This window comes from Geosmithia morbida, assembly GCF_012550715.1.
Source record: "Geosmithia morbida isolate 1262 chromosome Unknown scaffold_2, whole genome shotgun sequence".
Taxonomy (NCBI): domain Eukaryota; kingdom Fungi; phylum Ascomycota; class Sordariomycetes; order Hypocreales; family Bionectriaceae; genus Geosmithia; species Geosmithia morbida.
The window spans coordinates 1926889-1941523 of NW_023336189.1; the positions used below are offsets into that span (position 1 = coordinate 1926889).

The following is a 14635-nucleotide window of genomic DNA, read 5'->3' on the forward strand; positions in this document are numbered from 1 at the left end:
TTTTAGACAGAGGGGAGACTGATGCAAAGTATATACCTGTTTTTCCTCACGTAACAATACTATAGAAGTGGTCAGCACAAGCGCCTCTCTCCATCTCGCAACCCCTGGGCCGTCTGGCCTCATAGGCGGATACGAAACAGGTTGCGCCCATGTTTATTGCTGCCCCTCGCATCTTGGGAGAGAGCTGAGATGGGCGAGTGACATGTGTTGGCTCAAGGCGCTGGCTGGCAGCATACACAGAGGCCAAACTAACAGAGGGCCATCCGACAACATACGAGTACATGTACATGGCCTTCCTGTCTTGCATCAAGTCGAAGGGACCAGCCGATGCTCTCACAGTAGATGATTCGCAACCAGTAGCAACTTGCCGGATCAACATGTATAGAGAGAGTCGGTAATACTGACACCTGCAGCTAGTGTTGCTGTTGGTATTGCTGCTAGTAAATGTACCTTCGTACACTACACACTACAGGGTCCTGATACCTTGGAGTTGCCAGCGGTAGGAGTACTGGTCCAATAACGATACCGCTGATGTGGTAAATTATCACAGGACATTATTCCGCTGTCTTAGCCCGTGTCTGATTAGCATCTTGTTGATTGTATTGAGATCCGAGAAGAGTGGCGGGCCAAAGTCCGGTCTTCTCTTCTCTCCTTCAACCGGGAACAAAGTCGTAAGGGTAAAAGACCGATCCTGTGTCTCGTTGGATCGCCGAACTGCTTCCGTTGGTAAGACCCGTGGACACTGACATTCATATTCATATCGTGTTCTGTGTTGCATAGCCTCAACGCCGTTTACTTCTCTGAATTCTCAGCTGATACATCGTGTCGTAGTTACATCATCATTCGGGGATTGGCTACGAAGGTCTGCGTCTGCGCCGCAATGCTCGTGTCTTAGTATATGTAATATGTCTACTGAAGCCGCATCGATGCGAGACATGGCAAGATGCGTCTGCACTTCTCTTGACTTGTACTCGTGTTTAACTCACAGATTGGCAGCAGAACACGAGCCTTGATTGAAGAGAAAAAGAAAAGAAAAGAGCCGACCGCAAATACAGACTGTCTTGAAGAATATTGACTCTTGACCTTCCCTCCCTTCAGTGTGAGATACCCCCTTTTTTGGTGGCGCTGAGCGTCTGGTACCAACAAGATTCTTTTCACAATATAGACAGCTAAGAGACACCAGAAACACACATACACACATGCATATATATATATATTCGTTTGTTGAACATGTTGAAAACTGAAAAGAAGATGGAATTGTGTCGCTGCTGTTGTTGAATCCAGGGGCCTACCAATTCGTTCCACCTCCCTCCTCCCCCTCCGATAGTATGTCCTGCACCCCCGCCATCACGACAGTCTCGCTGGGCAGACCGGGTCTTCACGGCATGGAGGCCAAGCTCCGCGCTGCAGCAGACAACGGCATCACATCCATCGAGCTCTTCTTCGAGGACATTGAGGCCCTGGCCGGCAATCCACCGCTAGAACCCCACGCCTCGCGCGCCAAGGCCCTTCTCGATGCCGTCATCGTGACGCGCGATCTCTGCCGGAAACTGGCCATCACCATCCTAAACCTCCAGCCTCTCCGGTTCTACGAGGGCCTAGTAGACCGGGATGAGACGGAGCGCATGCAGAGGGACGAGATCCCCCTGTGGCTGGACATGATGGGTGTTCTCGGCACCGACACACTGCTCGTGGCGTCCAACTTTCTGGGCCCGGACCCTGACACGGGTGCCCCCCGCACTACAGGCAGCAGGTCCGCCCTGGAAGCCGACATTCGCTTCCTGGCCGACGCGGCGGCGCAGAGGTCTCCCCCCATACGCATCGCCTATGAGGCCATCGCCTGGGCCGACCACGTATTCCTGTGGGAGCAAGCGTGGGATCTGGTACGTGCCGTCAACCGCCCCAACATGGGTATCGTCCTCGACACCTTCAACATGGCCTGCGCCGCCTATGCGGACCCCTGCACGTCCAGCGGAACCCTGTCCGACAACCCTTCCGTTGCCGCCATGACCCTGGGGGCCTCGCTGCGTCGTCTGGCTCGTGACGTTGACTTTTCCCGCGTCTTTGCCGTCCAGGTGGCCGATGGCGAGCGCCTCGACAAGCCTCTCCTGCCGGGCCACCCATTCCACGTCGCGGGCCAGCCTGCACGCATGAGCTGGTCGCGCAACGCTCGCCTGTTCCTCTGTGAGCCCTACCGCGGAGGTTACCTGCCCATCCTGGACATTGTGCGGTGCCTCGTGGGTTGCGGCTGGCGTGGGCCCATGGCGTTTGAGGTCTTCTCCCGCACGCTGGCTGACCCTGCGGCTTCGGCTCCCGCGCACCATGCGAGGCGTGCGGCCCAGTCGTGGGATGCCATGTGTGCCACGCTGAGTCTCAGGTCGCTGGAGCCCCCCGTTCGTCAGGATCATGATGCGAAGCTGGCTGAGCCGATGCATGTGCCCATGGATAGTGGCCGGAGTAAACTGTTCCAAGGGATTCTGGGACTCATGTTTAGTTAGATGTTCCTTCTTCCGAACTTCATACGGCGCGTCATTGAATGTATATTATTCCATGTAATATAACGATAATCAGCGGTAATTGGATATCAAAGAATTCGAGACTCGTGAGGGGTGATTCATTCTGGATGCTTGAAGTTCCATGGGATGTTCCTTCCCCATACAACCAAGTTCTGAGGAATCTAGTGCCTGAGGCATCATCGATTCATCAACACGCACCGGTGCTTCACCATTGCCGCCTCTGCATCTACGTGTGATCCAATACGAAAATACTTCGTCATTCTTCTTTGGTCCGATTCTCTCGGGGCATTGATATGGGCTTCGTATCCCGCGGGAACGTGCCATGACGGAGCAACCCCGCAACCAGGCGAGCAAGAGACTACCGTGAGTGACTCAAACTGGTGCATGTGCTAACTACGACATATGAGATATAAGCTGTAAGAAATGCTGATTTAGAAAAGGCAAGTCATATGTCTATGCAAGGCTTCTACCGAGTCATTACATCGAACATGAATGCAGCTTCGTTGCTCTCGAATAGATCTTTGCGACGAATACCGGGAAATCGCTACGCAGCTTGCCGGCATTCCTGTTCTTTCGCACGTTGCCACCGGTGGACTCCTCATATTCATCATCAGCGCCGCCAACGCCGACATATATACCGGGTCCCGGATTCTTTTCGGCCTTGCAAGCGACGGTCAGGCCTCGGCTGACTTGGGGAGGACGGCGAGTAAAGGCGTGCCTTTTGCCGGCGTGATGCTCGTCTCTGTCCTCATCCGCCTGGCTTGCATGAACGTGTCCAGGAATGCGGCCACGGTCTTCACGTACCTCGTCAGCCTAGTCACCGTCTTCGGCACGGTCAACTGAGTTAGCATCCTGACCAGCCATGTCTTCTTCTGTCGCGGCATGGAGGCCCAGGGCATCTCCAGGAGCATCATGCCGTACCGGGGGCTTCTGCAGCCGTACGGCTCATATGTACCGCTTGGCGGCATCATTCTCGTCACCGTTCTCAATGGGATGCCAGAAGAACATAGATATACCCACGGAATCCATTTTCAGAGACCTTACGTGCCCACCAGGTACGAAATACAGGATACGTCACCTTCATCCCCAAGTTCGACGTCTCATCCTTCCTGACGTCAGATATCCGTATCGTCCTCTATGTGGTAACACACACACACATATACATATACGTACGTAGCTACGCAGAGAGAGACGGAAAAAACAAGAGTAAGTTGTGTCAACCCCAAATGTCACACAACACACGCCGACAAGAAAGAAGAACCAGGGTCCGGAGTCGAAGACATCACCGCCCTCCTGCACGCCTACGGCGCAGCTCAGGGTCGAGTTCAGCATAGACGAGGTAGTGGTCATATCGCAGGAGTGGGCGTTTGCCAGAACCACGGCCAGGGTGACCAGGACGATGCTGGAGAGCAGCGCGGAGGAGCCGCATGCCAACCAGGAGCTGTTCATCGTCAGGAAAGACGAGGGTGGGAAGTGGAAGATTGCGCGGTATGCGTCTTCCACCATGAAGCCGTTTGTGCAGGATGGAGTGAGGAGGAGCTGAGCTGGGGGCTCTGCAGATAGACAGATAGACAGATGACTAGAGCGTTGAACCAAACCCAGCAAAGAGTTCGTGATTGTGCTTGTGGGATGGGGAAGGTCGACCCGAGCGGGTGGTAGGTCCTCGGTGGGGACCGGAGAGAAGGCGGTCCAGTCAGCACCGAAGGCTCCGCATTACGGCGATGCAGCCATGTCGTTTGATCACGATGCATACATATATGTACACGGCCTAGACCTGTGATTGATCGAAATATGATCTACTGGGAAGTTAGTCATCCGGTCTATGCGGCGGGGGAAATTATAAGGAAGTCTACTGCAGAGTACTGTAGAGTAATACGGATATACAAGACACACACACACACACACACACACACGCACACACACACACGCACGCACGCACGCACGCACGCACGCGCGCGCGTCCTCTAATCCAGACAGGACAACCACCATCATGACAACTCCAAAGCGCATTCTCATTGTGGGCGGCGGCACATTCGGCCTCTCGACGGCCTACCACCTCGCAAAGTCGGGATACACGTCTGTCAGCGTCATCGACTCAAGCGAGTTCCTACCCTCCAACAGCTCAGCTGGCCACGATCTGAACAAGATTGTGCGGGCCGAGGACGAGAACCCGCGGTACGCCGACCTGGCCCTGGAGGCCATGAAGCTCTGGCAGGAAGACCCCTTGTTCGCTCCCTACTACCACCAGGTGGGATACCTGCTCGCCAACTCGCCGGGGGCGCCGGACAAGGCCAAGAAGACGCTGGCCAAGTCCCTGAGCAACATCTCGCAGCGGGAGGCGTGGAAGGGTCGCATCAGGCCCATCGAGAGCCGTCAGGACATCCGGGAGTTGGCGCCGGCGTTTGACGGCCCCATGGACTGGAGGGGTTATTTCAACACGCTGGCGGGCTGGGTGCATGCGACGGACTCGATGCACGCCGTGTACGCGGCATGCTGCGACATGGGGGTCCGGTTCCTGCTGGGGGACGGCGTCGAGCGGCTCGCATTCGAGGGGGACGAGTGCGTGGGCGTCCACACGGCGTCGGGCAAGCTGCACCCCGCCGACGTCGTGGTGGTGACCCTGGGCGCGTCGGTGGCGGGGGTGGTCCCCGAGCTGGCGCCGCAGATCACGGCCAAGGCCTTCGCCGTAGCGCACGTCCAGCTCACGCCCGACGAGGCTGCCAGGCTGCGCGGCATCCCCGTCACCTACGCGCGCGACCTCGGCTTCCTCTTCGAGCCCGACCCCCGCACGGGCCTGCTCAAGATATGCCCCATGGGCGCGGGCATCACCAACTACCGCGGAGGCAGCATCTCGCTGCCCCCCGACGATAACTCGTACATCCCCTCCAGTCAGGAGGAGAGCGTGAGGAGGCTGCTCAGGGACACCCTGCCAGCGCTGGCCGACAGGCCCCTGGTCAACAAGCACATGTGCTGGATCGCCGACACGAGGGACTCGTGCTACGTCATCGACTACATTCCCGGGAAGAAGGGCGTCGTCGTGGCTACGGGGGATTCGGGCACGGCCTTCAAGATGCTGCCCAATGCTGGGGGATGGGTCAAGAAGCTCATCGAGGAGGGAGAGCAGAAGGAGGACGAGTGGAGGTGGAAGGATTTCACGGGGAGCAACGACGATGTCAGCTGGCGTGTGGGCGAGCCGTATGATCTGAGTGAGGAGCAGGCCAAGTAGAAGATCATAGGCGTTTCGGAATATCAGATCAGAGAATCGGAATGAATCCTTGGAGAATGTGCGGAGACTGGGACACTTGAAGGAGCTAGAGGTTCAGCCTGCTCAGGTGACGGGGTCCGTATAGATGCTTTCTCGCACATGCGAGTGTGTAAGAGTCTTGGAGGAATGTGTAATGGCAGCTGCCCATGCTGAAGGCGCATGTCGCGAGTCACGTGATGGAATATGAAATAAATCGGATAAGCTACGCCCGCATCGCAGACTTCATGGTGAATATTCATGACGTCCACAGTCCAGTCTCTTCCACAGACGCAAATGTCGGAGCGAATCGTCCCACAGTCCACCACCATGGACACCATCTCCATCCACAGACTGTCCGAGCTGCAGACCCATCTCGACGACCTCACCAACGATGCCTCGACACCATTCGACGCCAAGCTATTCGATGACGTCGAGCTTCAGCTAACGGGTAAAGAATTTGATATATAATATACCCCTCCCCCCTCCCTCCGCACCATAAAACAAACAAACAGAGAGAGAGAGAGAGGCAAGACTAACATGCAACACCCCCCTAGAGGACAACATCCCGCCGCTCCTCACCGCGCTCCTCCCACCACTCACCACCGTCCTCAAGTCCACGACGCAGGACCCAACGCCCTGCCTCTCCCTGACGGTCAAGCTTCTCGGCCCGCTTACATTCGCGCGGTGCCTGACTATTGCCGACCCGCCGTCCCTCACGACGGCCTTGCGGTCTCCGCTCCCCGGGGCCAACCTGCTGGCCCTGGCCGTGCTGCACAAGGCTGCCGCGTCGCCCGCCGACGCTGCCATCCTGAGTACCATGCCCGACGTCTTCGAGGACGTGCTCCGCTGCTGGCTGGACGCCCAGGACGTAGGCGTGGCCGAGCGTGCGGCCAGGGTGCTGGGAGACGTTCTCGAGGCGGACTGTGTGGTCGCCCCGTCTCAGCTTAACGGCGCGACTGCCATCCAGCCCGGCCACGGCCGTCTCTGGTCCCTGCTCCTCGAGAGCCGTCCGACGTCCACCCTCATCCCGCGGCACGCCACCCCCTCGGAACAACATCCCTCGGACCCCCCGCGTACCGACCGCCAAATCTCCCTGTCTCAGGGCCGTATCCTCCGCCTCCTGCCGCGCCTCGCTTCCCTCAACCTGGCCGCCATATCCGGCTCCGACACCGCCCTGCTCCCCTGGGCCGCCCTCGCCATGGTCGACCGCTCCGATGCACTCATGCACCTCAGTCTCGTCGACTTCTTCGAGACCCTCGTCAGTGTCATGCGCGTTGCTCCCACACGCTCTTCCTCGTCCGACGCCACTCTCTCCGCCCTCGTCAAGGCCGCCGTCGCCGACGACGACAAGCTCGTCGAAGCCCTGCGCACTCTTCCCGATCGTACCGTAGAGGACGAGGCCGAGCCGCTGAGGGAATACATCGGCTCGCTGCTCGCCTAGACAGCTGCCATGCATGCCTCCATCTATGTACTATAATCCTTCACTCATGCCTTCATGATGAAACGCGCTACACGATATAAACGCTCTGCTGAATTTTCTTCCTCTAGGAGCCCCGCTGGCTTCGCCTGCCGCGTCTTTATACATTTACTCCGTCTATTACACAATAGGCATGTCCGTAGATCTCGAATATATATATTCTTTCTCTCCTAATGGTACAATCTACTACATACCACGTAAAAAGGTAAAACCTCGACCAAATCAAGAGGGCCTATAATAACAAGAGTAGAATAATAATGAAAAAGCAGACGAGACACGAAGAGAAAGAAAAAGAAAAACAGATACAAAGACATATAAAAGGGAGAAGAAAAGAGGGGGGGGAATTTTAGAGCATTCTCCTGGCCGCCGCCTCACTCTGGTCCGAGACAGGCACACCATCTTCGTGTTGTGCATCCGTACCACCGCCAGCATTGCTGAGCATGCTCTCTCTACGACGCCCACCAGCCTTGGCCAGACCATGGATGCCGAGGCCGACCTCGCCCACCCTCCGGAGGACGGTGAGCAGGGCGGAGCGCAGGTCGTGCGTCAGGTCCTTGCCCAGCAGGTCGACCGTCATGGGGTAGAAGTCGGGGATGCGCGCCCTGAAGGCGTCGTCAGGGAAGGTGGCGTAGCCCTCAAGCACGTCGACGACGACGGGCCTCCAGGCGGCAATGTTACGCTGCTGGCTCTCCTCCTCCAGCGCCGTGTACCCGTTGACGATGTCCCTGCACAGCGGGACCAGGGCCGCCTCGACGTCCGGCCGGCTGCGCATGCGCTCCGGGTCAGCGTCGGCGAACATCCTGAACAGGATGGACACGTACGTCGCCGCAGAACCGCTCTCCTGCTTGAGAAGGTTAGGCGGCTGCTTCATGAAGCCCTCACGCCAGAGGCGCATGCGCAGCTCCTTGTCCTCGTTAAAGCGCCGCGCGAACTGGAACGACCGTTTCAGTAGCGTCATCAGCCGCAGGAGCTCCGTCGACGGTATGTGCGCGTACACCGTGTCGTTGCTAAAGAGCTCGTTGACCGTCTCGATCATGAGCAGCTGCAGCACGCACCGTGAGATGATGCGGTTGAAGAAGCGCCGGCGCGCTGCCGTCACCACCACCGGCTGCTGCTGCAGGTTAGACGTCGGCTTGAACTCTTCCAGGCGGGCTGGCATCGTCGGTGTGGGCGCGGGCCTCTCCTCCACCTCCTCGTCGTCCTTCTCGTCTTCCTCGTCATCATCTTCATCGTCTCCGGTCGTGGAGGAAGAGGCACCTGGTACCTCGTCATCGTGACCGTTAATCTTGAGAGACTTGCTATCGCCCACCACGGCCGCATCGTGATGCTGGTCGTTGGTGGAAAAGTCGAGACCGTTCGGAGGCGACAGGGACGCGGTCGAGTTGATGGCGGCGGCGGTGAAGAGCTGGTGGGCCGTGGTGCGCTCAAACAGCTCGCAGAAGGCGCCGACAATCTTGGACCAGTGCTCGTCGGTGAACTTGGTGACGTTCTTGAGGATGAGCTGCTGGAGGCAGTTGGAGCCGATACGCGAGATGGTATCGTTCTCCTGGCAGATGCACAGGGCCAGAAGCTCCAGGAAACGGTCGAGCATGTACTCAAGCGACTCGAAGTAGTGGGTGAAGAGGGTGATCATGTTGCGCAGGGCCTGGATCATGGTCGTCGACAGCCAGACCGACAGCTCCTCGTGGTTGAGGGCGTTAGACATCTCCGGCCGCGACCGGAGCACCATGAAGATGGGATACAGTTGCTGCCTCCACAGTATGTCCCAGAACTCCGGGGGGAAATCGCCGCCGTACTTGATGAGGGTGCTGAAGAAGTACTCGAGCGCGTTGGAGCGCACCTCAAGGTCCTCGCCCGTCATGAGGACGTCGTGGAAGGCGAAGAGGACCGGGAACCAGAAGCCCTCCTCGACCGATGTGTTGGTGCGCTTGAGCGAGTCCGTCGACTTCTTGGCCGCAGCGCTGCTGTCGGGGTCGATGTGCTTCTGGGACAGCGGGCACTCGGGCGTCTTCAGCATGGTGGGGATAATGGACTTGAGCAGCTCGAGCGCGGCCAGGCCCTTCTTCTGGAACTTGAGGTTTTTGGAGAACTCGGTCAGGCAGACGATGAGGTCGGTGAAAGCGCCCTGCGACACCACGATGCCGAACTTGGTGCGGTACACCTGGTTGACATTGTCAAAGGCCAGGTTGACGATGCTCTCGTAGGGCTCGCGCGCCGCCACGGTGAAGACGCCGAACATGGTGCGCCACCCGGACCGGATGTTGTCGCCGCGCGCCTGGATCATCTGGATCAGGCACTGCAGCACCATGTCCTTGACTGTGGGGTTGCTTGAGTTGGCCAGCACATGCTCAAAGGGCTTGAGGAAATCCTTTTGGAACTTGAAGCCCGCCAGCTCCTCAATCTCCATGAAGCGCATCGACAGCTGGCGCAGCGAGTCGAGGGCGAAGAAGACGATATTCATGTTGTTGTGGCATCCGATGAGGTTGAAGTGCTCGCCCAGCACCTCCCAGATGCGGCTCCACTCGAACCTGACGCGGTCCATGTTGTAGTAGCTGATCTCGACAATCTTCTGCAGGCTGTACGTGCGGGGCGACTCGTTGGACCCGGACACCTTGATCTCGTCCCAGCTGACCTCGACTAGCGCTTTGGCAAAGTACACCATGGCGTCGCCCGTTAGGTTGGCCGTGTTGGAGAAGATGCGGTCGACGGCGCGGATCACCTCGTCGGACCGGCTCTCCAGGGCGATCTCGGTCGAGAAGCCGCGGGGGCCCGTGCCGGCCCTGGGCCGGGACTGCTTGAGGCGCGCCGACTGCGTCGATGATCGCGAGTCGTGCGTTTCAGACCGCCCCGGAGGCATGAAGCGCGCCTTAGACACGTCGGGGATCGAATTCTCGTCCACGCCCTCCGAGATGAGCTGCAGGCGGTCCAGTTGGCTGATGCACATCAGCACGTCCTTCCACGACCCGCGCAGCACGTTGCCTTCAGTCTGGCCCAGCTCGAGTATGACCTTGAGAGCCTCGATGTGCTTTACTTGCATCTCCTGCGGGTTGTTGAGGTTGGTGCCGTTCTTCAGGGCCGACATGAAGGCCTCGCGCGGCGTCGACAGCTCGAAGACGCAAGCAATCTGAGTGGCCAGCTTCATCCCCTCGAGGCAGAGCTTGTTGACCTCGATGTTGGAGGCCTTCTGGATCTGAGATGACAGGGCCGAGAAGATGGACATCCAGGTCACGTCAAACATGGGTCCGACGTGCTTGAAGGACGTGGCCGGGATGAACTTGGGGCCGCCCTTGGTGGCGTTTCGGCGCTGCGTCTTGAAGAGCGTCTTGAAAAGGGCCTCGGACCGCGTCGAGATCTCTTCCGACTGCTGCACGTAGGCCTCGCGCTGGAGGTCGCGCCCCACGTTGGACAGAGCCTGCCCCAGGCCGGCAGCGATTCCCGTGGGCTGCTGCTGGGACGACAGGGAGCCCGAGGCGGCGGCGGCCTCGCGCTCGCTGGTCAGGACTATCTCGTTGCTGGCGATGGCGTCGTAGATGCTGAGTAGGTACTCGTCGGGCAGGTCGGCGTTGTCGTTGATGCCGCGGTTGTTCTTGATGAATTCCTCCTTGCTCATGCGCTTCTGGATCTTGCTGCTGTGCAGGTCCGTGTTGAGCAAGATGACCGAGTAGGCCAGCACGTAAGCCGTGTCGGCGTTGGCGAACGACTTGGGGTTGCCCAGGACATAGCGCTCGGCGAACTTCAGCATGAAGCGATCAATCTTCTGCGCCTCGCCTGGCAGACGGAACGACTGCAGGAAGTGGCGCAGGGCTGAGACGAAGCGCGTCTTGGTGAAGTCCATCGAGTCGACAAAGGCGTGCATGATCTCAATGTTCTTCTGGTCGCCCTCGCCGAGGAACTCGCCGATCTGCGCCTTGTCCAGCTTGTCCTCGCGCAGGAGGAAGCTGGCAATCTCCTGGGGGCTGTCGTTGGCGATAAAGCCGTCGCGCAACAGAAGCTTTATGCCCTTCTTGGGCTTGAAGTTGAACTGGCGAATGGCGTTTGTGAGGGCCGTCTTGCGCGCCTTCTCCTTCTCAAGCTGATCCGGGTCGTCGTCGAGGACCGGCGTGTTGGGCGGCAGCGGCGTGGAGACGCTGTCGGCGATTGACGGGTCAATCGAGGGGCGCACCTCGTCCAGGGACAGGCCGTGGTTATTGTTGTTGCTGGCGTTGTCCTTGTCGTCGGCGCTGGCCGTGGCCCTCGGGCCGTCGCCGTCGGACCGCACTGCGGCGGACCAGTTGACGAGCGACCGAAGTGACTCGATCATGGCCTCGAGGGACATGCGCTTGATGGCGTAGTCCTTGGGGTAGTCGGCCTCGGGCTCCTGTGGGGGGACGATTCGGGCGACGGTGAGGGACGGCGGCAGGATGGTCTTGAGCTGCCACTCGCTGGCGGGGGACACCTTGGAGCGGGCCTCCTCGTATGCCTGCTCGTGTAACGACGTGATGGCGACAGGAGCAATGGCAAACCTGGAAAGGTCCTCGATGATGGACTGGTAGATGTTGTCGACGGTCTGGTCGCAGTCGTAGTTGAGGTATATCTCGACAAGGGCTCGGGGGTCGGCGCAGAGTCGGTTGAGGATGTTGACGAAGTAAAGCTTCTGCGAGATGGGACCGTTCTTGCGGGACAGGAGGGCGAGGTAGATTTCGTTGAGGATGACTTCAATCTCCTTCTACAGTGGAGTGTCAGCACAGCACAGAACCGGTCATGCTTGCTAGATTGAGACGGGGCCAGAGGAGGGATGGTGAGAGGATGGGAGAAGGGACACGTTACCTTGAAGGAAGGCCTCATAAACTTGAGCATGAGCCAGAAGATTTCACTGCAGACCTCAAAGACACGGTCGACGGAACTGGCGCCGTTGCGCGTGATGCTGAGGCAGAGGTAGAACTTGATGGCTTGGAGAAACGAGGTGGACTCGTTGCTCTTGGAGTTCCTGATCGTGCAGAGGGGCGAGGTGAAGACACTGATGTTGTTGTTGAGGAGCGTGTGGATGAGGTGCAGGGAGACGAGCTTGGAGCGCATGGGCTGGCCGCGGATTTCATAGAGCTGGTCTGGCGGGAGGACCTTTGTCGACAGGTTGCAGAAGGAGCGGAAGACGAGGTAGGCGTCGCGGATGTAGATCTCGTCCTCCTCAGCGGCCTCGAGGGCCTCGATGCTGCCGTGGTCATCGGGGCCGCCGGCGCCAGAGATGGTGCCTGTGCCCGTGGCGGTGGAGAAGCCCGAGACGGAGACGCTGTCGTCGCGGCTGTTGCCGTTGGCCTTGCCACCGGCGGCCTTGATGCGGGTGACGGTCGTGGGACCGTCGCCGAGGTTGGAGTCGTCGAAGCTCTTGCGGTGCTCGAGATCCTTGAGGGTGAGCTTGGCAGCGCCGATGGAGATGGGACTCTCGACCTCGTCGCCGTTCCCGGTGACCTGCGTCGTTATGTCATCGCGATCATCGGAGGCGGCCGTGGCGATGATGGAAGGGATGTCGTGCTCGAAGTGGCCGTCGAGAGTGTCCGTGCTCGCCCCGCCGTGGTGGTTGGCGCCGCCGTTAGCCTGGGCGGCCAGGTTGAGACGCTCCTCCTTCATGTGCAGCCTCGTCTTGACGCGCTCGAAGACGGTGCCGACCATCTGGGTCAGGGTGCCCTGGGCGACCTGCTGGTTGGCGGTGCTACGGGAGAGGAGGAAGACGTTATAAACCTGACGGACGGCCTTGAGCAAGCCAGCACCGTGGACGACAATCTTGTCGTTGAGGACGGCGGCCAGCAGCGACTTGACAATCTGCAGCTGAATCTCGACGGCCGTGGTCTCGCCCTGGAAGCAGTCGCATATGGTGTCGATGGCCCGTTCGATGAGGGGCGGCGGTAGGGGTTGTTGAGGCTTCGGCTGGGGTTCAGACTGGACCTGGGGCTGCTGCTGCTGCTGCTCGAGCTGAGGTTCAGACTGCTTCTTCTCCTCGTCTTCACCCTCCTTCGACTCTGACGAGTCCTCTTGTTTTTGTTCATCGGAGGTTTCATCTTGCTCCCTGTCCTCCTTGGACTCGTCGTCCCCCCTAGACTCTTGCCCCTGAGCGGATCCCTCGTCCTTCTTCTCGGATTCTTCTTGAGTCTGGGCGGTCGAGGAGTTCTCAGGCTCGTCATCCTTGGGAGGGGGTGGAGGAGGGGCCGGGTCCTGATGCTGTTGCTGGTGGTGGGGGAGCGAGGGCTCGGCTGCGCCGGGGGACACTGGCTCCGGGTCGGCGTTGGGGTCCTTGCTGGGGACGGAAAAGTACGAGTAGGAGATGAGCTTGCCGATGCAGTCGAGGGAGCTGGTGATGAGCTGGGTGTTGTTTGTCTTGGTGGCGAGCTGGAGGGGCGCAAAGACGAGTTCGGGGTCGGGCAGCTTGTCCTGCTCCTTGATGGCGTCTAGCGCCTTGTTGGCCAGGAGGGCGAGCTGCTTGTTTCTCTGTGCATCCTTGGACGAGGCAATGGCGTCCAAGGACGACACGACAAACTTGAGAGAGCTCATGAGAGGAGCGGGGCGGTAACTGTTGGGGCCATTCGTATATGGAGATTTCGAGTTCTGGTGGGAGGGAGACGAGAATCGATATTGTACTATATACGGCGCGCTCTCCAGCGGGGAGGGGAGGGTATACAGTGGCGGGGACTGTTTTGGTTTGCAGGGTCAATGGATCGCACGGCAGACAAGAGACAGGCCGTGGTCTTTGCGCGCGTGTGTCTGTGTGGATGGGTAGCGTGCGAGTTCGTGGTGATACTCTCGAGGGTCGTGTCCGGCGATTGAATAGGATGGACGTTGGTCGTATACGAGTGACAGACGCTCAGAAGTGGACAGCTGTGCCGAGCCTGAGAATTCAGAGAGAGCTGGAGCCAGGGACTGGAGCCGTGGACTGGAGCCAGCAGAGAGTCAAGACCAGAGGAAAACCAGGAGTTCGGGCCACCGAGTGCTGCGAGTGTCCGTAAGATTGAAAACGGTGCACGTGTGATACCGTTTTAGACGGTGGTATCGGGGCTTGGGTACTCGTGCTCAGGGCTTTGTATAGACTTTTTGTGCAGTGTACGGTTATATATACAGTAACCGCTTGAACGCGGAGGGATACACGGGTTACAATTCGGATAAAATCATACGCGTAAACCTGAGAATTTAGATTTAACTGCGTGCGATTGTTTTAACGAATATTCGACATATACGAACATTGGAGTACGAGTAAAAAAAAAAAAATTCTGAATGATTAACAGCTCTATCTGTAATCTGCAGAGATACGTAGAGACAAAGGAGACAGCCACCGTAACTGACGGAACCCTAAGGCATATATCACCGTACATCACGGAGTACGAGATGCACAGGATGATGTGCATATAGCACGGACGCAAGGCTGAGTATACG

At 58.5% G+C, this 14635-nt stretch overlaps 5 protein-coding genes across 5 annotated transcripts; 3 read left to right on the plus strand and 2 right to left on the minus strand.

The window, feature by feature from the left end:
- Window positions 1-1328: 1328 nt before the first annotated feature.
- GMORB2_4235 (4-hydroxyphenylpyruvate dioxygenase) lies at window positions 1329-2498 on the plus strand (the record flags this gene model as incomplete). The annotated part of the gene is made up of 1 exon (XM_035466210.1): window positions 1329-2498. One exon carries the CDS (start codon window positions 1329-1331, stop codon window positions 2496-2498), a length of 1170 nt encoding a protein of 389 aa, XP_035324047.1.
- A 495-nt stretch (window positions 2499-2993) lies between these two features.
- On the minus strand, window positions 2994-3965 carry GMORB2_4236 (uncharacterized protein; the record flags this gene model as incomplete). The annotated part of the gene is made up of 2 exons (XM_035466211.1): window positions 2994-3310; window positions 3803-3965. The coding sequence occupies 2 exons, from the start codon at window positions 3963-3965 to the stop codon at window positions 2994-2996; spliced, it is 480 nt and encodes a 159-aa protein (XP_035324048.1).
- Window positions 3966-4506: 541 nt separating this feature from the next.
- On the plus strand, window positions 4507-5742 carry GMORB2_4237 (sarcosine oxidase / L-pipecolate oxidase; the record flags this gene model as incomplete). Its single annotated transcript, XM_035466212.1, has 1 exon — window positions 4507-5742. One exon carries the CDS (start codon window positions 4507-4509, stop codon window positions 5740-5742), a length of 1236 nt encoding a protein of 411 aa, XP_035324049.1.
- Window positions 5743-6087: 345 nt separating this feature from the next.
- Window positions 6088-7201, plus strand: GMORB2_4238 (uncharacterized protein; the record flags this gene model as incomplete). Its single annotated transcript, XM_035466213.1, has 2 exons — window positions 6088-6208; window positions 6315-7201. 2 exons carry the CDS (start codon window positions 6088-6090, stop codon window positions 7199-7201), a joined length of 1008 nt encoding a protein of 335 aa, XP_035324050.1.
- Window positions 7202-7583: 382 nt separating this feature from the next.
- GMORB2_4239 (brefeldin A-inhibited guanine nucleotide-exchange protein) lies at window positions 7584-13813 on the minus strand (the record flags this gene model as incomplete). Its single annotated transcript, XM_035466214.1, has 3 exons — window positions 7584-11942; window positions 11963-13066; window positions 13478-13813. Coding segments are annotated over 3 exons (5799 nt in total), but the record flags the coding sequence as incomplete, so codon positions are not given.
- Between the last annotated feature and the right edge of the window lie 822 nt (window positions 13814-14635).